We start from the raw sequence: 22,911 nt of genomic DNA on the forward strand, positions 1-22,911 counted from the left end.
TTCCATTCATTAAAATATAGCTACAAAACGTTTGAAAAACTTTTTCTGAACTTCTATTACATTTGTTTACCTATGCTATTTTAAAATATGGCTTTTCTGATTAAGGGTGATAAGCATCAAATACAAAAGAATAGTGATTGTGAGTGTGCTGTTGCAAATAATCAGTTAATATACTTCTCCCCTGTTCAGAAGTTCGAATTTCACAATTTGACAGAGGTTTTGTGCACAATGTCACCTAGTAAGACTGACATAATGCTTTTTTTAAGAACAATAAAATTACCGTAAGAAAGAAAATTGGGTTGTTGCAGAATGGACATTAGTCTTGGCGCATTCAGCAAACAGCACATCAGCCAGAATACCAAAGAATCTCCTCTGAAAGGCCAGAAAATACTGCTTGAAGACATGGGGTTCTGAAATATTCAGTTCTGAATTGTTCAGTTCTGAAATATTCAGTTCTGAATTGTTTCCTTTATGTGGATCAGCGTTCTGTGCTTTATAGTTTTGAAAACCTCCGGTATTAGGTGTTATGTTTTGAGAATCATGGCATTTGCCCTTCTTGATAGCATCTATGCTTAGCCCCAAATTAAATGAAAATCTTTCATTGGTCAATATTGAAGTTATTGTAACAATAAAACAAAAATGAATAGTAATTTAACGTTCATGTTTATCAAGTCTAAAAAGATATCGGTGTTTCTTTCTGAAATTTCAAGATTTGGGCAGCAATATCAAATCATTTGGGCTATAATTATCCAAATTATATCTTTATATCTATATATTATATTAATGCAATCTGACACAACACAGAAAGTAAAGTTAAAAGAAAGAAGTGCAAAAAGTGCAAATAAAAAAGAATGAAAAGGTGAAATAAAGGAAAAAGAAAGGAAATATAAATAGAAGTAACTTCCAATAATTATCACAAGCATAAACAAATTTGGGAGTTGTTCTCCCTCTATAAGTTTACAAATACATGCCGCTTCTTATAAATTTGTAAAGAGTTGTTAAAATTTCATAATGGGACTATTAATTTCTGGCTCCATTCTTTGAAAACCTCAAGCATTTAGTCTTAATCTTGGGCCAAAAAAAAAAAAAGAGTAATTCTGTTTTTCATTTTGCTTGCAATCTTTAGTCCCCTCCAATGTCCAATTTAAACCATAAAATCTCTAATCTCTGTTACAGAAAACACAAAGGTTCTTGTTCTTAACCAAAAAACTGTTTATTTCAATTAGGTAGCTCCAAAATCTTATACTAAAAGTTTCAATATCCCAAATTTGTCTGGTCTTTGATTCACTTACATCTTTCTTGATTCAAAAATTCATTTAGCATTTTGCCATTTATTTCAAATTCTTAAAATTCTTAAACTTACAGTTTCATTATCTTCAAAAATAAAGTGAGACTCAACAGGTGGCTTTTCAAACTTGTTATACTGAAGATTTTAATAGCCCTAATTCCTGAAAATGACTAGAAGGAGATTAATGTCCTTTTAAAAGCTCTGCTGCAATTATGAGCTTGATGATTATTTTTTCTCCTAGCACTAAAACCTATGGGACACCACTGTCTCCTCATGGAGAATAGCCACCCAAAGCACAGCTGGCAATCCCCTATCTTCTCCTTATCTGGAAAGACTTTGAATAACTAGTCTATTCACTGATACTTTAATGTTTGTCATCTTTGTTGTCTCTACTGTCTATGAAGATGTGTTTAGCTTGTTAATGCTACCAGAAATTGAATTGCAATAATAGCAAATTCTTGTAAGATTTCCAGTGGGGCTGCAGTAATCCATCTAATGGCAAGATAATATTTCAGTCCGTCCCTTCATGGATGTTTATGATGGAAGGTGGGTGGAGAGTGCTATGGTTTGAATGTATTTGTGTGGTTGGCTTCTGGTAGGCAAATCAATTCTATTTCCACTTTTCAAACCCACTCAAACTCCCCAAATGTGATGAAATTGCACTACCATAATGAAATCATTTTGCTGTCAACCTTCAACAGTCTGCAGGTTTCCTAGTCTTGTCTTACATGATAACACACATAATGGCTTGTCACTAGCTTGTGGGTTTTCTTTATTCTTCACTGACAACTACTGCAAGGCAACTTGGAAAGCAATGTTATCATGCCATAAACATCTGTATTGTGAATAGAGAGAAGGAAACAAGGGACTGCTAATGTTAAGGCCCCAAGATTTTTTACATTACTTAAAACTTGAAAGACAAAAACTTTGGTTCTGGTGACCAACCCAGATTGGATCCTGCAATTTTATCCTGGGAATTGCACATTTGCCTTCATTCGAGATATTATAATTTAATGAAAACAGCAAACTAGAATAAAGTAATTGTTAAAATACAGGGAAAGAAAGTTAAATCATAAGGACCATAATATCATAAGAGTGAATCAAAATATTAAAACTAATAATACAATATTTTATACACTGACAAACCTGTAGTTAGAGAACGCTACAATTTGGATTGGTACAAATTGTATAGATAGATAGATAGATAGATAGATAGATAGATAGATAGATAGATAGATAGATAGATAGACAGACAGACAGACAGACAGACAGACAGACAGACAGACAGACAGACAGACAGACAGACAGACAGACATAGATATAGATACAGACCTCCCCCCCCCATTGCTCATCATTAAAAAGGAAAGGGTGAGATAAGGGTCCACGTTTCATACCAGCAATCCTCTCAGTAATCCTATACAAGTTCACCTATTTTCTGCTACTAGCAGCAAACTAGAGATTTGTTCCCCATCAGTATGAGTATTCCACCCAAGGAATATCAAGAAAAGACTTTTCTACCATAAGGGTTATTGTGGTTGGGGGAATCATTTATAGAAAAAAATATTTATGAAGAAATATCAGAAATGTCTTATAAGGCAGAGAACTCTAAGAAAATCAATATTAAGAATAAAACACAGTTGTATATTCAGATGCATTCAGAATCATTAATTATAAATATGTGAAACGTTAAGCTCAGTTGTATCATCTTTATCTCAAGATACTAATGAACAATATTAAACATACTCAAACTATGGGCTTAAAATACTAGCTAATGGTACACAGTGTGATCATTCATGTCCAATAGAAAAAAAGTTCATTTGGGAATCAAATGTAAGCTATTATCTATAACTTTAAGTGGGATTAATTGATTGGTGACTAGTGTGCTTAAAACTGATGAATGTGGCTAACAGCTACCATAGTGGTTTATCGATGGAACAAGAATTGAATAATAACTTATTATGTTTGGCCAATGGTTTGTCCTATGGCCTTGTAATCAGTGAAGAAATGGCTAGTAAATTTCCCTAAGCCATACTGAAAAAGTCAAATGTTAGTAGTAGTTAGGCATCCCCAGAGAACATATATATTGCTTATGTGACTTACAGAGGACTTGCAAATGAAACAGCCAGGGGAAATGATTGTATTTTTTTTCATGAAAAACAAGCTTTTTTCTAAACTAAATGATGGAAATGGCTTCACAAGACAGAATACAGAGTGACAACATGAATTTAATCTAGGCATTCACATGCTCAAAACTGAATTTTGGGGAATATCTCAAGTAAACTAAAATAAAGAATAAAACTGCAGCATTGGTATTCAATGCTGATAGTATAGCACTATTGTGAGTTTACAAAAAACTATTGTATCTAACAATATAATGGTATATTTTTGTTTGCTACACAGGTAGTCCACAACTTATGACCACAATTGAGTCCAAAGTTTATGTTGCTAAATGGGACATTTCTTAAGTGACTTTTGCCTCATTTTACAACTTTTCTTGCCACTGTTCTTAAATGAATCATTGCATTTGTTAAGTGAACCATTTCTAAATAAATCTGGCTTTTCCATTGACTCTGCTTGTCAGAAGGTCTCAAAGCTTATTACATGACCCTAGGGACACTGCAACTGTGATAAGTATGAATCACTTGACAAGCATCTGAATTTTGATCAGAAGACTATGGGGATTTGCAGTAGTCACAAGTGTGAAAAATGGTCATTTGGTCAATTTGAGGGAAAAGAACATGCACACCAAGGGAGATTTAAAAGAAAATAAAGAGTTTTGATGAAATTCTCTTTAATCTCATTGATGAGATATAGGATCTTGTCCTGAATTTTGGAGCAGCTCTAGCTTGTGTAACTATCCTTACTTTTATCACCCAATCCTCTCTCCTTTGATACAAATGTAGTAGCTAATTCTCATGCCTCAGTTAAATTCTAAGGGAGAATATAGGGGAGTTCAGAAACTGCAAGGAATCAAGGAAGTTTGAAATGAAAACAAGAAATCTTTTGGGAAACTGGAAAAGAGATTTCAATGCAGTATTAACCGAAATCATCCAAAGGTAGTAAGGTTTTCCATATTGTAAGCAAATGGTGGTATAGAAACATTGTGTAAATTAACTTAAAAACAAAGCTCTATAAAATTCAACTTTTTTCCCGGCATAAAATAACCGTGCTTGTGACTTTACCTTCACATTCCTCATTAAATTTTAAAAAAATCACTTTCAGCTAAAGTTCCTGTAAAATATAAAATTTTGGTACCAGTAACTACAATTGAAGCATAACAATAACCCAGTAACTACAACTTAAGCATAACAATTTAAGCAGTAACTACAATTTAAGCAAATTAGGAGCCATGGTGGTACAGTAGTTAGAATGCAGTACTGAAGGCTATTTCTGCTGATTGCCGGCTGCCTGCAATTTGCCAGTTTGAATCTCACCAAGCTCAAGGTAGATTCAGCTTTCCATTCTTCTGAGGTTGGTAAAATAGGGACCCAGATTGTGGTGGAGTAGGAGGGCAATATGCTGACTCTGTAAATCTCTTAGAGAGGTATGTAAAGCACTGTGAAGCAGTATATAAGCAGTATCTAAATGCTATTGCTAATATTACATTCTATGGTTACCTTAATTCAAATATCAAAGAAAACCATAGTTGAAATGAAAGCTCTCATTTAGTCTTCTCATTGTTCCTATCACCCATCTCCTCCCATTTATGACTGTAACTTGTTGCTTGTATTCATACAATTTATATTAATATCGATTGCTTCCTGATTGCTTATTTGCACCCTATGACAATCATTAAGTGTTGCACCTCATGATTCTTGACAAATGTATCTTTTTCTTTTATGTACACTGAGAGCATATGCGCCATATGGACGCATTCCTTGTGCATCCAATCACACTTGGCCAATAAAGAATTCTATTCTGTTAACACTGTCATCGTTTTTTGGGTGGGAGGTTGCAAAGAGGAAGGAGAGGAATTTAGGTACACCAAGATCCATTACAAGTTCATTCACGCAGTTAGAAGTAATGATTTTTTGTGTGCCTGATCTAAGTCAAACTGTATTATCTTCAGTTTTTCCATAAATCATAATGACTTGGTGTGTGTGTGTGTAAGATTGATTATTTATTTATTTATTTGTTTGTTTGTTTGTTTGTTTGTTTGTTTGTATCCCGCCCCTCTCCAAAGACTTGGGGCGGCTAATAATAATAAAGAAAACAATGTAACAAATCTAATATTAAAAAATAATCTAAAAAACACCAATTTAAGAGACCAATCATACAAACAAGCATACCATGTATAAATTCTATAAGCCTAGGGGGAAGGGAAAAAAATTCAATTCCCCCATGCCTGACGACAGAGGTGGGTTTTAAGGAGCTTGGGAAAGGCAATGAGGGTGGGGGCAACTCTGATATCTGGGGGAAGCTGGTTCCAGAGGGTCGGGGCCGCCACAGAGAAGGCTCTTCTCCTGGGTCCTGCCAAATGACATTGTTTAGTCGACAGGACCCGGAGAAGGCCAACTCTGTGGGACCTAACCAGTCGCTGGGATTCGTGTTGGTGTAACATGGGCATACTTAGGGAAGCCCATGATTGCTCTCTCAGCTGCATTCTGCACGATCTGAAGTTTCCGAACACTTTTCAAAGGTAGCCCCATGTAGCGAGCATTACAGTAGTCAAACCTCAAGGTGATGAGGCCATGAGTGACTGTGAGCAGTGAGTCCCGGTCCAGATAGGGCCGCAACTGGTGCACCAGGCGAACCTCGGCAAAAGCCCCCCTTGCCACAGCTGAAAGATGGTTCTCTAATGTGAGCTGTGGGTCGAGGAGGATGCCCAAGTTGCGGACCAAGTTGTAAAGGCTGTAAAGATTCAATGGACTTGTAAAGTGGAATGGCGAAGCAGACCAGAACCATGACAAGAGACTCTGGTTATGATGAGACTATTTGAAACAAAGTCATTTTCAAAATCAAATCTCTAATCAGAGTGGTGGGTAAGGGCAGGAAAGCTATTTGAGGAACTACTGTCAGAGGAGCTTGGTGGAAACAAAACAACAGTGGAATAATACTCTCATCTTCCAAACTGTAATAGAAAGAGGCATCTGCTGAAGAATGATGTAATGCTGGACATGCTCTAAGCACCAGTTAATTTGCAGAACTGAATCTGGAGGGAATCACATCTTCAACAGCCCCCTGAATCATATGTCATCCTGGTTGCTCTGTTACAATGAGAGGGAACATGAGGAGACATAAATTGCCTACAAGGCCGTGGAAGCAACAGAAAAAGAAAATCCAAGGAGAGCTTTACAAGGTAATTTTATAGCAGGGAGGGAAAATTAAGAAATGGAAAGCAAGACTTTGCTAAACTACCTCATACCGCAGCAGGAATCTGGTAGGGATTTATCAAAGCAGGTAGTCTAAGTCAAATGCTTTACCTGCCAGGGTGGAGTTTAATCTGATTAAATATTGAAAATTTAAAGTACCATCTTTACTCTTTCTGAAACAAGGCACAGTTAAGTTTCATGGCTTGAGGCACTGGGGACCTAAGTGGCCTCTCAAAGCCAGGTGTGCGATCTTTAGAACCTAACCAGAAATTGCCACTGAATTGCAATGTTGAATGGGATTTAAGGGGGAAAGTAATTAAAAACACAGGAAGCAATAAAGTCAGGTATGCTGAATTGAACGTAAGTGTGATCAACACCATCTATTGCGATATTCCAACCCTGTTTTTTTTTTCTTGAGAATGACCCTAAAATGGCATTTAGAAGTCATCTAAATGGAATTGGATCATTACAATTCAAACAAGAGATGGGGTAGTATTGAAACTGCAGAGGAACAGGTGATATTAAGTTTTCTTCTGCCTTTATATTTTTTAAAAAGGAAAAATGCACGACTGTAAGATGGGGTCCCTTTCATCATGTGGTAGGAAAACCATATTTTAGTTTTGGGGGCAATATGCTGGCTCTGTTAAAAAGTGCTATTGTTAACATGTTGTAAGCCACCCTGAGTCTAAGGAGAAGGGCGGCATAAAAATCAATCAATCAATCAAACAAACAAACAAATAAATAAACAAATAAATATTTTCTAGCCTTACGCACTCCGGTGGAAAGCTAACAATTATGTAAAATATGTAGGTCCATTGGAGACTTCCTTCTCAAGCACAGAAGTGCCTTCTCATTGAGCTAGCTAAAGTATTAGGGTTCACTTTTCAGAACAAATAGTATTGAAGAGACAGTTTTGTAAATAGATACTTGAAGAGTCATCCATTATTGGTCAAAAGACCCATCTTCTTGTCAATTTACAGTCAAGCAATTAAAAAGAAATTATGAATGCTTCTGCCGTAATGGCTGAGAAGATAAATCATATCTAATGGGAAATACTTGGTTTATGAAATGTTAATAACTCTATTCTTTTTACTTCAACTGGTCTTGTTAAAATTCTGTGTTGTTCATGCGTAGGAAAAAGAATATACTTAGTCTGAAAACTGCTCCCCCAGGTCTAAAACTGTTTTTCAGACTATTTTAAAGACTTGTTCATACTCTTCATTTTCAAATAAAGTTATTTTCAAGTCATCCCTTTTAAGATCTAACAAACACAGGCAATTCCACACAACCTAAATTCAAAGCTCTTTTAAAAAGCTTCATTAAATTAATTAATTAATTAATTAATTAATTAATTATATAAAAAAATAATTAATTAATGGGAGAGTGTCTTGCTTTTTTTCTAGGGCAGGCAAAATCAGACATGTCTTAATTTGCTTACTATACTTACATAAATTGCTGTGTCAATTTATAATGTTGAACCAAGATTTTTAACCATATGGATGACCCTAGAATAGCTTGATTCATATGTAATACTAAGGCCTGGGATAACACTTTATGTTATGTCACAACCAAAACAAAATCTTAAGCATTACATGTGAACAGGGATGGGCTACTATCCAGAATGGCAGGAATGGCATTCCATTGGCGAAAATGGGGCATGTAGGCTTTCTCCATCGTCGCCGGGCGTGCATGTGATGTGCACACGCAACTGGCGCAATTCCGGTACAAATTACCGGGAGTTTTGTTTCTGCGCATGCGCAGAAGCAAAGAAATCAGCAATTTTTGCCCAAATCTCGCTGCCGCAAGAACGTACACATGAGATTTCAGCTTCTGCACATGCGCAGCAGCCGAATCTCACTGCAGTGTCTAGAGCGGCAGCTGGGACTCGCAACAACAGCAGCCTGCCCAAGCTCCGGCTGCGTGTCCTGCTATCTGCTCTCCTGCTCTGCGCACACAGGAGAGCACACAGCAGGCCGCACGGCTGGAGCTCGGGGCCACCCTGCCTGCTCTCCGCATCATGGCCCATTGACTTGCAGGAGATCGAGAGCAAGGTAAGGGCCAGGGCATGGTGGAGGGACGAGCAAACAGAGCTGCCGCTTGCGATAGCACCAGGGAGTGGTGGGGGCGGCACGACGGGGATGGCACAGTGGGGGGTGGGGGGGGCAGTGCAGCAGGAGCAGCATGGTGGGGGCACCATGGTGGGGGTGCCATGGTTGGGGCAGCATGGAGGGGCTCGCAGGGGCTTGCGGTGCAGTGGCTTGCGGTGCAGTGGAGAGGCAAGCCAATGGAGTTGCTGCTCATAACAGAGCTGATAGGCCGCGAGTGGTAGCACCAGGGGCCCGCAGTGTGGTGGAGGGACGAGCTAAACTAAATTAGTATAGACTTTAAAAATCGTATTTCAAAGGTATATTGAAAAGGTGAAAATGCAAGGACATGTTTAAAAAATAGCTTAAAATGGATTCTAATAGATACTTTAATATAGAGGATTTTAAAGATCAATATTCAGCTGAAGACAATTCAATTCAATTCAATTTATTAGATTTGTATGCCGCCCCTCTCCGAAGACAGAACATTTCCTTTTAGGATTAATAGACAAATGGGCAAAAAAGCCATGAAAGATTATTCCAATATATGAAATACAGTATACTGAAATAATATTATGGTAAGCTTACTATATGCAAAGGGATGGAAAGATTTAAAATTATCCACTATGGAGCAATGGTTGGTGTAAAATTTTGCTGAAATTGTTACACTGACTTCTTTGATTAAAGAAAAGACATTACATTTATTGAAGGCACAGAGCTTTTACGGACTTTTTTGCATAAAAAAATTTAAAATCCTTGTGATTAATGAATTTGATGATTAGTCAGGCTAGATTACAAAAAGAAAACTAAATTTTTAGACAACTGTTAAAATATATTTGTACTTACTGTAAAAGTGCATTAAAGATACCCCGTTTTCTCCAAAATAAGACACCCCCTTAAACTAAGTGCAATTGGCTTTTGAGTGCATAGCAATGAGGCCAAGCGCTTATTTCAGAATTAAAAAAATATAAGACAGGGTCTTATTTTGGGCGAACAAAGTATTAGAAGTCCAATTTATATATATTTTTTCTTTCTTTTCTAATTTTTTCAAGTTTTACTTCGTTTTTTGCATTTTTTAATGTTGCCTTTTTACTCCCTTGATTTATATTAGTTTGTATTAGTTTTTAATATTCTTTTTTAAAAGTTTCAATGAAACTTCCAACTTTGGCTTGCCAACTGAGGAGGCATTTAGCCAGCACCCAAAGCCTCTGCAGACAGATTGGCCTCTTTGGCTTTTATCTCTATCTGCATAGGATTACCAGTCAAGCTTTAATTTTCTTTTTTTGTAAGTGAATGTGATCATTTTTTAAAAAAATTGGACATATCAAAATTGATGTTAGCACCCTGGCCTGCATGTCAGAATGCAAACAGAATTGCACAAGGAGGCCAAGCTTCTCTGCCCAAGCCAAATGGTGTGTGGATGCCAAGACAGAACAGTGATGGATAGACTCATTAGTGGTTCAGTTATGAACAACTAAACTGGGCGCCAGGGCATATGGTTTAACAGATGCTCCAAGCACAAGGTTTTATGGGTGGGGCAGTACAGGTGTTATCTTATTCTGGACATATAAGTGAGATCTAAAACCTTTTGGGACAATTTATGCCATCCATTATTATTCCAAAATAAGTAAACAAGAGATAGGTTAATGTTGAAAGACAAAGGGAAAATGGCTCTGATATTCGCACTGAACGAACAAAAATGTAGATAAATGGCATCAATCAGGATGTTCTTTTTTTATTCTTATTCTTCGTCCTTTCTATTTAAAATTATTTCATATTTTTCCAGAAATGTGCCAATCCATTTGAAATTTGCCAAAGCACCCAATTTCATCTATCCATTCATATTCATCCCCTCTATATATTATGTTGCTATGGTTTTGTGAAGCAGCATGGGGTTGGACTAGAAGACCTCCAAGGTATCTCCCAACTCTGTTATTCTATTCTAATGGAGACTCTGTGTTCCACTGGTGTTTGCTAGACCTCAGTTTACATTGATCTCAATCAACCTGTCCAAAAATTAGATGAGAAGTCATATTCCAAAAATATCTGGAAGATCATTGGCTAATAACTATCGTCCAGTCTCCAACCTTCCCTTTATGGGGAAGGTTGTTGAGAAGGTGGTGGCACTCCAGCTCCAGCGGTCCTTGGAAGAAGCCGATTATCTAGGTCCCCAGCAGTCGGGTTTCAGGCCCGGTTACAGCACGGAAACCGCTTTGGTCGCGTTGATGGATGATCTCTGGCGGGCCCGGGACAGGGGTTTATCCTCTTTCCTGGTGCTCCTCAACCTCTCAGTGGCTTTCGATACCATCGACCATGGTATCCTTCTGCACCAGCTGGAGGGGCTGGGGGTGGGAGGCACTGTTCTTCAGTGGTTCTCCTCCTACCTCTCTGGCCGGTCGCAGTCGGTGTTAGTGGGGGGTCAGAGGTCGGCTCCGAGGTCTCTCCCTTGTGGGGTGCCTCAGGGGTCGGTCCTCTCTCCCCTACTATTCAACATCTACATGAAACCGCTGGGTGAGATCATCCAAGGACATGGGGTGAGGTATCATCAATATGCTGATGATACCCAGCTTTACATCTCCACCCCATGCCCAGTCAACGAAGCGGTGGAAGTGATGTGCCAGTGCCTGGAGGCTGTTGGGGCCTGGATGGGTGTCAACAGACTCAAACTCAACCCGGATAAGACGGAGTGGCTGTGGGTTTTGCCTCCCAAGGACAATCCCACCTGTCCGTCCATTACCCTGGGGGGGGGAATTATTGACCCCCTCAGAGAGGGTCCGCAACTTGGGCGTCCTCCTTGATCCACAGCTCACATTAGAAAACCATCTCTCAGCTGCGGCGAGGGGGGCGTTTGCCCAGGTTCGCCTGGTGCACCAGTTGCGGCCCTATCTGGACCGGGACTCATTGCTCACAGTCACTCATGCCCTCATCACCTCGAGGTTCGACTACTGTAATGCTCTCTACATGGGGCTACCTTTGAAAAGTGTTCGGAAACTTCAGATCGTGCAAAATGCAGCTGCGAGAGCAGTCATGGGCTTACCTAGGTATGCCCATGTTTCACCATCACTCCGCAGTCTGCATTGGCTGCCGATCAATTTCCAGTCACAATTCAAAGTGTTGGTTATGACCTTTAAAGCCCTTCATGGCATTGGACCAGAATATCTCCAAGACCGCCTCTTGCCGCACAAATCCCAGCAACCAATTAGGTCCCACAGAGTGGGCCTTCTCCGGGTCCCGTCAACTAAACAATGTCGGTTGGCGGGCCCCAGGGGAAGAGCCTTCTCTGTGGCGGCACCGGCTCTCTGGAACCAACTCCCCCCGGAGATTAGAACTGCCCCTACTCTCCTTGCCTTCCGTAAACTCCTTAAAACCCACCTTTGCCGTCAGGCATGGGGGAATTGAAACATCTCCCCCTGGGCATGTTTAATTCATACATGGTATGCTTGTGTGTGTGTCTGTTAGTTTATGGGGTTTTTTAAATTTCTAAATATTTTAATTAATTGCATTATTTATGATTTGTTTCACTTGTTGTGAGCCGCCCTGAGTTTTCGGAGAGGGGTGGCATACAAATCCAAATAATAAATAAAATAAATAAATAAATTTACACCAAAGCAGAGAAATGAATGAATGAATGAATGAATGAATGGTTTTGTTTTGTTTTGTTTGATTTGCATGCCGCCCTTCTCTGAAAACTCAGGGCAGCATATAATACAGAACCACTCCCAAGGATTCATGAATTTATGACTCTGCCATGAATAACACTGATAAGCTTCTACTTTTTAATTGTGTGCCAGGGGAACCAGTTTAACATTGAATGTGTCCCTTGTATTTCTATGCTCCCTTTTCATATGGAAAATCCACCATCAGAATTCCATTCTCCATTCTGCTTATCCAAACAGACCAGGACTAAGAGCTCAGGATGGTGCACCTGCATGCTTTCTCTTTTTAACCAAGAAACTGGTCCTGGTCCTGGTACTCATTTCCTTCCTAATAAAGGTTGTGCGCACCAGGTGGAGTAATGAGTTTGCTTCTTGCTTCTCTTTCATAGCTTTTGTGGTTATGGAAATGCCCCTTTCCCATTCTATCTATTGACCATGGAAACAATTTCCTTCACACCCAATTATCTCTGGCTTCTTAAAGATTCTTATTTGGCTTACGCTCAATATCTCTAAGAAACTAAAGGACCACAAAGTTGGGGGAGAGTCACACCCTTCATTCAAAAGTATTACGGGAGCAATAAGTGGTTTCATGCAGGACAGCTTCTGAATGGCTATAAAGGATATGTGTATGCAACATTTAATCTCTTAGTAGAAATCCATTTCCTGGAGTTGCACAATGTACTGAAGTATAAACTAACTGAACGGATAGATAAACAGTCTGGATTCACTCATTTTTCTCAGGTGAAGCTATGCGTTTTTTTCCTCTGTTGTGTGCTTCTGGCTGCTAGATCTTGAACTGGGTGATATGCTGTGTGAACCCAGCCAATTGACACAAGGAATCTAGTTGAAATCTGCTCTGTTCCTTTTAGGCCAGAGCGCAGAAGCTCCAGGAACAACCTGGCTCAGGGACTCTGGTACATGCCAAGAGCTTGCAGTCCTTTCCAGGCTAACTTCCAGATGTCCTCTCACTTCAAGCCCTGTTCTAGTCTGACGTAAAGGCTGTGTTTGTACCCAGCAAAGCCAGCACTGAAACAGAACCCAGGAAAACATTGCTGTCTTTGAAACCACATTTTAGAAGGTGACAGCAAAGAGAGATTATAATCTGACAGTGTCAACATACCCATTATGTTAAGGATAACCCTGTCCCCTTTATGAGTTATTAGCCCCACAAGATCTGTACTAACTAAGGCCACACTTGGAATCCTGCACTAGGTTTTGGTCACCACGATGCAAAAAGGATGTCGAGACTCTAGAAAAAGTGCAAAGAAGAGTGACAAAGATGATTAGTGGACTGGAGTGTAAAACATATGAAACACGGTTGCAGGAACTGGGCACAGCTAGTTTAATGAAAAGAAGGACCAGGGGGGACATGACAGCAGTGTTCCAGTATCTCAGGGTTGACACAAAGAATGAGTCAACCTATTCGCCAAAGCACCTGTTGGTAGAAGAAGAAGCAATGGGTTGAAACTAAACAATGAGAGAAGTAACTTAGAACTAAGGAGACATTTCCTGACAGCCAGAACAATTAATCAGTGGAACAGCTTGCCTCCAGAAGTTGTGAATGCCCCAACACTGGATGTTTTCAAGCAGATGTTGGATAACCATCTGTCTGAAGTAGTGTAGGGTGTTCTGCCTAAGCAGGGGGTAGGACTAGAAGACCTCCAAGGGGGTAGGACTAGAAGACCTCCAAGGGGGTAGGACTAGAAGACCTCCAAGACCTCCCTTCCAACTCTGTTGTTGTTGTTGTTGTTGTTGTTGTTATCATCATCTTCACTGGTGAAGAATTCCTTCATGCCTCACTCATGGGGAGCACTTCAGGATAGGTACTAGCCAATGAAAGAAGATGGAATTCACAGAGAACAAAGGGATCGCCAGGCACACCTAGGCTGTGCTGAGTAGCAAGCCAAGAGAAATATCAAGAAGTAGGTTCCAACCAGTGAAGAATACATCATGAGCAGAATCAGCAGTAGCAGCAGCAACACAAAATGCAATCAGGGTTTTACCAAAGGATGGAAGATAACAGCAAAAATTACTACACAAATTGATGTTGCAGATGACCATACTCTAACCCCCAGAATCCAGATACTCTGCCAGTCTATTTATTTCCCTCCAACCAGTGAAAGCCTAATTGCATTTGAGGAAGAGAAGCTCATTTTCCTAAATTTGTGATTCCCCCATAGACAGATGGATTGTTGTCAAAAATGAAGCCATGACCCCATATTCCAGTGATGCCAAACCTTTTCAGCACCAATCAGAATGTGTGCATACATGTGTGCACTGGAGTGCCGGAAAACTGGTTTTTGGTTTTCCTGCGCAATCATGCGCACTGGCCCGCTGGTCTTCATGGGCGCCAGAGAACCAGAAAATGGAAGATCAGAAGAGCAGCTGGTGATGGTGCATGTGCCCACAGAGAGGACTGTAGGTGCCAACATCTGGCATGCATGCCATAGGTTCGCCATCGTGGCCATATTCATTGCCTTAGAACAGGGGTAGGCAAAGTTGGCTCTTCTATGACTTGTGGACTTCAACTCCCAGAACTCCTGAGCCAATCATGCTAGGACAGGAATTCTGGGGGTTGAAGTCCACATGTCATAGAAGAGCCAACTTTGCCTACCCTTGCCTTAAAAGAACATAATGGAAGAAAGAAATTCATCAATAGAATTCACATATACTGTATTTGTAATTCAAAGTGAGAAATGGTTAAATAAATCAATATTTGCAAAATAAGAGATAAAGCCCAAAAGCCCCCAAATACTTAAAACTGCACAGCTGTGTCTAAAATATATATATGTTTTCGATGAAGGATGTGGAATGACTTGAAATAAGGCAATATTTCGAGCAAGAGAGCTACCTTGTAATTCTAGGCAATTATTCTTTGGAGTAACAACTATATGGTTGACTTCTTCCAGCAGTTTCATACTGAAAAGCTTTGGTAAATATGATGGAAAAAGCAAAAAGGGCAAAGGAGTTTCCTAGTACTATCTTCTCAAAGAGTTTTTTGATAGAATTCAACAATTGAGATTCAGGAACACAAGCTCCATTCTGGCAATATGAGCTGGTAGTATTGTATGTTGCAGGATTGTATTATGAATCACAAGTGGTATCAGGAAAACCCATTGGCACCTCATTCCTGAAACCAATCCTAACTAAACAATTATCTCGCTTCACTTTACTATTATGTACTGTATATACATACAGATAAAACCTTCTCTCTCTTCCCCTCCCCCATGTGTGGTGTGTGCATGTGTGCACAAGCGCAGGAGAGGGGAGACAGAGAGAGAGAGAGACATCAGCCACCAATTCTGACCTTAGAAATATGTTCTCATCTGCACAATGTCTATACTTCTTACTTAAGGATTTTAATCCATTAGAAAGATTATTTGGGGGAACAAAATGAAAATGCCAATACTCAAGCAACAAATATACAATTCTAAAATTTCTATCTAAATTCTTAGTAATTAGAAAATGCTTATGAATCTGAACATGATTTCTGGGTTTAAACATTGAAAAGGTTCGTAGAAAGAAGAAAATTGTGTTACAGTCTTAGAGTAAGGTATAATTGTAGGACTTTGCTGATATATATTGTCAAGACCTTGCCCTTTTTTATAATGTGGCATCTGGCACACACATGCATGTGTATACACACACTCACACTCAAGCCACCCTATATATATAGACATAAGCTGCCCTGAGTCCTCAGAAATTTATTTATAAATTTATTTATTGGGCTTACAAGCCACCTTGAGTCCTTGGAGAAGGGTGGCATACAAGTCAATCAACCAACCAACCAACCAATCAATCAATTAAAGTAAAAACCCATGCTTCACTTGTACCATAGTGATTCAACCATTCCAGTGATCATCAAAGTAAATCTTCCAGAACAAGAAGTGGTGCTTATTGTTCCTTGTTAAACCTGGAAATTTATCTCCAGAAAAGGTTTGGTCTCCCTCAAAAACAGGTGGTAAAAATGACTTGAGTAAATAATAGAATGTTCTGGTATTGCAGAAATATTCTCTTCCTAGAATAATAATGGTACATTTTGAATGTCCCTATTATGCATGCTTATCTATACAGAATCTTCAGATTGGTTTCAGCCAATATAGGGGAAGCTAAGAATGTGAAAAGATTTTTCTAAGTTTTGGTTAATTAATTACTTCATTTTGAGGTTCCCATCTTAAATTCTGAGATATCTTCTTTGTGAGTCAATGTGAAGATTAATGTCAAGTAATTTAAATCCTCCTGAGAAATGGTGAACTGGTTACCCAATTCACATAGCCCATATTAGATAGAGCATACAAGTTGAAACTATTTCAAACTTTTTGAAATGCCTAAAAACAATTTTTTTTTTTACATAATCTCACTAAACTAATAAGCAGAATGCTTCCAGATAGTGAAACAGTTGGGAGATATGGATGCGGATGTACAAGAATAAGTCACCTTATCCTCTTCCTGGGAAAAAGCAATAATTGCCAAGTATTGATGACGTAAAGGAGATTTTTCACTGACTACAAGTCGGAGTTTTGGCAAGTCCTCATTACCTTTGAAGATGCACTTTCTTGATATGTCCGCTAGTAAACCATATAAAGTCCAAGTCCTAGTTTTGGCAAGTCCTCATTATCTTTGAAGATGCTCAAGATTCAGTTAAGACTACACTTTCTTGATATGTCCGCTAGTAAACCATATAAAGACCATTATAATAATATCTACTACAGTATTCTGTACTTTGCTTAAATAGCCAATTAATTCCTTCTCTTAGGCTTTTTTCTCTCTTATTGGTTTAATTCTAGGATTTAAAAATTTCAATTGCATGCATATATTTAAATTAAAGCTCAAGGCTGAGCTCTTGGATTAATTAAACTGAGATATCATGCATTGCGATACAGAATGCTACAACTTCTACGCTTTGTTTTCATATAAGTATGTGAAATTCAGACAACTCAGTACTTGGGTTGCTTCTATGAATTGCTTACACTACTTTGTATATGCAAGATTTGGCTGCGGTTATTTTCAGCTACCTTACTATTTTTAAACAAAGGCAAGTTAAACCAAGGTTTGTTAAACAAGTCATAATGTCCTAGCTTGCGCATAATACTAAGCCATAATAAGTGAATTTATGTGTCCTACTAAATCATATTCCTCAACAAATTGGATTATGTCTTACTGTAATACAGGAGCCTATTCTGTATGGTTAAGTTATTACATTATAAATATGCACAGCTGAACTGGCCTCATCTATGAAGTGGTTAATGTACTGGAACAGAGACTGTGAGTTCCAGCCTTCCCTTAGGCATGAAAGCCCACCTCACAATTTTGCCTTGAAATGTATAAAACAAAGATGGCGTATATTCCTATTAATAGTAATAATAAGTAATTGTAATCAGAAATGGCAGCTGCTGTGCCCCAGTTCACAGATATGTGCCTGTCAAATGCCTTCCTCATTGTTCCCAGAAGTGGGCTGCTACTTTCAGATGTACGTGAGAATTCTGTCTCATTGCCAGTTCCGGTTGTCAATCACACCAAGCCGTCAATCACCCCATTTTGCAGAATGCACCATGATCTGTTCCTCAGACAGAAAAATATGTGGGGCTAGCTTTGTGACAATATGTTATCAGCCTGATTTTATGAAGGCCAGTCCACCAAGGATACAGAAATCTACATAGTTACCGGCCTGCAACTTAAAAAAGAATGAATCCCACAGAAAAGGAAGATATGGAGTAGAGAGGTTTTCTCCTTCGTTCCCCTGGCCTGTGCTACAGAATGGAAACAGAATTCTTAGGTAACTTATTAATTACAAACCAGACTAAATTAATAGGAAAGCATATAAATATATGATTGGTCATAAAAACATAGATGTGACCCTAAAGGATAACATGATAAGTTGGTGTAAAAATATAGGTAGAGAAATTGATATAGATACATGGGAAAATGTCTGGATCTCAAACTGGAAAATGACAAAGTCGGTCTCGTTAAAAGAAAACCAAATTAAGATATTTTATAGGTGGCACCTCCCACCAAGTAGGATAGCGAAAATGTTCCCTAAGACTTCTCCACTATGTTGGAAATGTAAGAAAGAAATAGGTTCCTATTATCATCAATGGTGGATGTGTAGTAAAGCTAAGTTTTATTGGAAAATGATAGAAAGAATAATAAAAGAAATAGTAATGCAGGAGAGAGAAAAAACCCCGGAATGTTATCTACTGGGTATAACTAATCAGAAATATAAGAAAGAAATTTTACATTTAGTTATTCATATTTTGACAGCGGCCAGGATAATATATACGCAAAATTGGAAAGGGGAAAAGAAGAGGAGGTTATTAAGAAAATATTAGACTGCGCTGAAATGGATATGATGACAAGACAGTTAAAAGACCAAGAAGAAACAGAATTTTATGAGATTTGTAACAAAGTGTATATTTGGATAAATAAGAAGAAGTAAAAGTAAAAAGAATAGGCGAATGGTAGAAGTATGAATAAGATTTAAACTCTGTGTAGGATGTAGTTTATATATGAAGATTTATTATATAAGGTTAAATAATTTTATTCTTTTCATTTAAAGTAATAAGTAGATTTATAGTATTAACAATGTATTCTTTTTTCTGTATTGAAATTTAACTTCTAGAATAAGCGGGGAAGTTGCAACCCCACTTTTATGTTAAATGTATGTTTGTCAGTTTTGTCTATTTTATGAAAATTTAATAAAATTTATTGAAAAATGAAAAAAAATGGAAACAGAATTCCATATATGCAAGCCAGATAGAGGAAGCTGGTGCTAACAAAGTTGAAATAGGTATAAATAATAAATAACGATTATTCCCTGTCAGATGTCTGTCATATACAATCTTTGAAGAACTGGACACTTTATTTTTATTAGATGGGTCTGACCATTAATAGGTCAGGAAGAGCCTTACCTGCAGCCATAACTTGTTCTTCACTGCATCCCTTCCTGTAGCAATGCACTGAAAAGTTGCATTCTGACCTGCATTGACCTCTACATCCCCCAGCCTCAAGAAATGTGGAGATTTATCTGCAGAGATAGGGAAAGCAGAAAGTTACCAAAGGGTACTCTCAGTCACATTTTTTAAAAAAAATCCCCCAAAGATACACAGAAATAGGAAAGCAAAAAAGTTACCAAAGGGTACTCTCAGTCATTTTTTTTATCCTTCCCCCCCCCCCAAAAAAAAGCACGGAGGCTTTAGAGCAAAAGAAATTCATACATGAAAGGGAAAAAAAACATTTTAGCTCAGTAAGGAAAACAGCTAAATAGGATGCAAATAAACTGCAAATCTGAAAGTGAATTTCAATAATATTCAATGTGAAAACTACTGCATTAATAACACAAAGAGTCAGGTTTAATTAGCTCTATGTTATGATGGGTTGGGGGAATGTGGAGTCCCTGTCAGTAAATATCATCTACATTGCAGACATAGCATTGTCTGAACTAGTCACAAACCTTTTTATACTTTCTGCATTGCCTCAGGGGAAGTTCTATGACAAAACTGTGTGTGAAAAAAATGGGTTGAAAAAAGCACTGACAGCAGATAAGGTATGGGTATATTATTATTATTATTATTGTTGTTGTTGTTGTTGTTGTTATATTTATTATATTTATTATCAATATCACACAGCAAATGAGATCACTATGCTGGATTTCGTATTTCATCACCAGTTGGGTGCTTCCCAAGCACCTAGGACCAGTGTTCCCTCTAATTTTTTGGGGGGGGTGGGCAGAAAAGTATAGTGTCTGAGCGGCAGTCCCTTCGGGACTGGGGGGCACAGAAATAATAAATAAATAAACAAACAAACAAACAAACAAACAAACAAACAAAAAACCCACCCTGTTTTGCCTCAGAGAATTTCAAAATAAAATACTGTACAGTAGTCCCTCACCTATCGCTGGTGTTACATTCCAGACCTGGCCGCGATAGGTGAAATCCGCGATGGGGAATTTATCGACTGATAGTATTTATTTAAGTATTTATATTGTAATTGTTTGGTAAGTTTTCATTGTTTTAAGTGTTTATAAACCCTTCCCACACCGTATTTATTTTAGATACAGTATTTAAATACAGTATTTACAATTTTAGATATTTATTTTTTTAAAAAAACCTGCCGATCGAGTTCGGCGGGCTGTTTAAATCTGCCGATCGACTTCCTCAGAAACCCGCGATGAAGTGAAGCCGCAGTAGGTGAAGCGTGGTATAGCGAGGGACTACTGTACTGTGTATCTATAACAGTGAGCTCATAATAGGGCAACTCTATCAATATCAAAATGCCACTTAAATAGTTGAGCTAGTTTCAAACTAGATTTTGATTTTCTTTCTCTCTTCCTTACTCCCATTCTTTTTCTTTCTCTTTTCCTTCCTCTCTTTTTTCTATCTGTTTCTCTCTCTTCCTCTCTTCCTCTCTCTCTCCTTCCCTCTCACTCTTTCCCTCTCGGCTTCTGGGCAGGTTTGGAAAACTCTGAGTTGATGATGATTTTTAAGTGAGCGATTGCTCACTGCTCAGCTTAGAGGGAACTATGCCTAGGACTGCGTGATATAGTGGCGAATTATGTGTGCGGATCCTAATAAAGCGTCCTTTTGCAATTGACAGATGGAGATTTTGCCAACACCGATGGTTTTCAAATGTCCACTGAGATCCTTTGGCACTGCACCCAGCATGCCAAGGACCACTTATTTATAATAATTATAATAATAATAATAATAATAATAATAATAATAATAATAATAATAAGAAGAAGAAGAAGAAGAAGAAGAAGAAGAAGAAGAAGAAAAAGAAGTGTTAAATCAGACTCAAATAGTGTCAAATCAGGCTCAATTTAAAGTATGTGTGTACTTCAACTCTCAGATCTCAGAATTCCACTGTCAGTCCACATATCTATATTTACTGAGGTTGAAAAATACTACATTAAGGTAAAGACTCTCTCAGGTAAAGCCTAATTTCTTATGACTACATGGAGATATCTACATACAAGGGTTTTTTTGTTGTTGTCGTTCAAAACTATAGATACAGTTTGTCATGATCCTTTTCCAAGTTTCTGAGGTGAATGTGTGTATTTTTATATTCCAATCTAGACTGTAGGTTTGAGATTACTCTTAAATTATTAAGGATTAGGGGCAAGAAATATTGACATTATGTTTAGTTTCCACAAACTCAGTTTCATTTGTTATTACACTCTTCCAGAGTAGGCACTGATTATAATGATTTTTTTCAAGTCTGTGAGACATCTTCAAACAATTAAAATGTACCAACATCCAAGGGATGTCAAATCCTAGAAGCACATTTCTCCAGAATTTTAGCTGCATTAATATGTTGCTAATTTTGATGGCTAAATCGAAGACTAGTCATTATTAACACCTTCTCGTTACTCAGATATTTGACTCATGGGGAGCAGCGCAGTGGAGGTGGTTAGTTGAGTAACATGATATCCCACCTCCCCCATTCCACCCCCATCCTCCTCATGTGTCTTTAGACTTTAATTTTTGGTTTTAATTTATTTATGTTTTAAAGTAAAGAGCCATGGTAGAGCAGTGGTAAGAATGCAGTATTGCAAGCTAATTCTACTGCCTGCCAGGTTTTTGATCCTGACTGACTTAAGATTGATTCAGCCTTCCATCCTTCTGAGGTTGGTAAATTGATGACCCAGATTTTTGGGGAAATATGCTGATTTTGTAAACCATTTAGAGAGGGCTATAAAACACTCTGAATCAGTATATGTCTAAGTGCTATTGTTATTGCTAATGTAGATATATATATTTTATGACAGTAAGTTGACCAGAGTTACCTTATATAAGATGAGCTGCCAATAAATTATATAAACATAAAAAAACACCAAATAAATCCTTGGCCCTATTGGGGAAGAGCTAATAGAATAGAATAGAATTTTATTGGCCAAGTGTGATTGGACACACAAGGAATTTGTCTTGGTGCATATGCTCTCAACGTACATAAAATAAAATATACATTTGTCAAGAATCATGTGGTACAACACTTAATGATTGTCATAGGGGTCAAATAAGCAATGAAGAAGCAATATTAATAAAAATCTTAGGATATACGCCACAAGTTATAGTCATACAGTCAACATGGGAGGAAATGGGTGATAGGAATGATGAGAAAAACTAGTAGAATAGAAGTGCAGATTTAGTAGAAAGGCTGACAGTGTTGAGGGAATTATTTGTTTAGTAGAGTAATGGCGTTCGGGAAAAAACTGTTCTTGTGTCTAGTTGTCTTGGTGTGCAGTGCTCTGTAGCGACGTTTTGATGGTAGGAGTTGAAACAATTTGTGTCCAGGATGTGAGGGGTCAGTAAATATTTTACTGACTCGTGCAGTATACAGGTCCTCAATGGAGGGCAGATTGGCAGCAATTGTTTTTTCTGCAATTCTGATTATCCTCTGAAGTCTGTGTCGGTCCTGTTGGGTTGCAGCACCAAACCAGACAGTTATAGAGGTGCAGATGACAGACTCAATGATTCCTCTATAGAACTGAATCAGCAGCTCCTTGGGCAGTTTGAGCTTCCTGAGCTGGCGCAGAAAGAACATTCTTTGTTGTGCTTTTTTGATGATGTTTT

At 38.2% G+C, this 22,911-nt stretch overlaps 1 protein-coding gene across 8 annotated transcripts in view; it reads right to left on the reverse strand.

Annotated features, from left to right (window-relative positions):
- The window catches only part of PTPRK (protein tyrosine phosphatase receptor type K), a 484,094-nt gene that overhangs the window by 220,439 nt on the left and 240,744 nt on the right, over positions 1 to 22,911 (reverse strand). For all 8 annotated transcript variants that reach the window (XM_070733486.1, XM_070733484.1, XM_070733481.1 and 5 more), the window contains one exon: positions 19,249 to 19,364. In XM_070733486.1, the coding sequence (XP_070589587.1) occupies positions 19,249 to 19,364 (116 nt within the window). The remainder of the gene's footprint in view (positions 1 to 19,248; positions 19,365 to 22,911) is intronic.

The sequence above is a fragment of the Erythrolamprus reginae genome, chromosome 1, assembly GCF_031021105.1.
Source record: "Erythrolamprus reginae isolate rEryReg1 chromosome 1, rEryReg1.hap1, whole genome shotgun sequence".
Taxonomy (NCBI): Eukaryota; Metazoa; Chordata; class Lepidosauria; order Squamata; family Dipsadidae; genus Erythrolamprus; species Erythrolamprus reginae.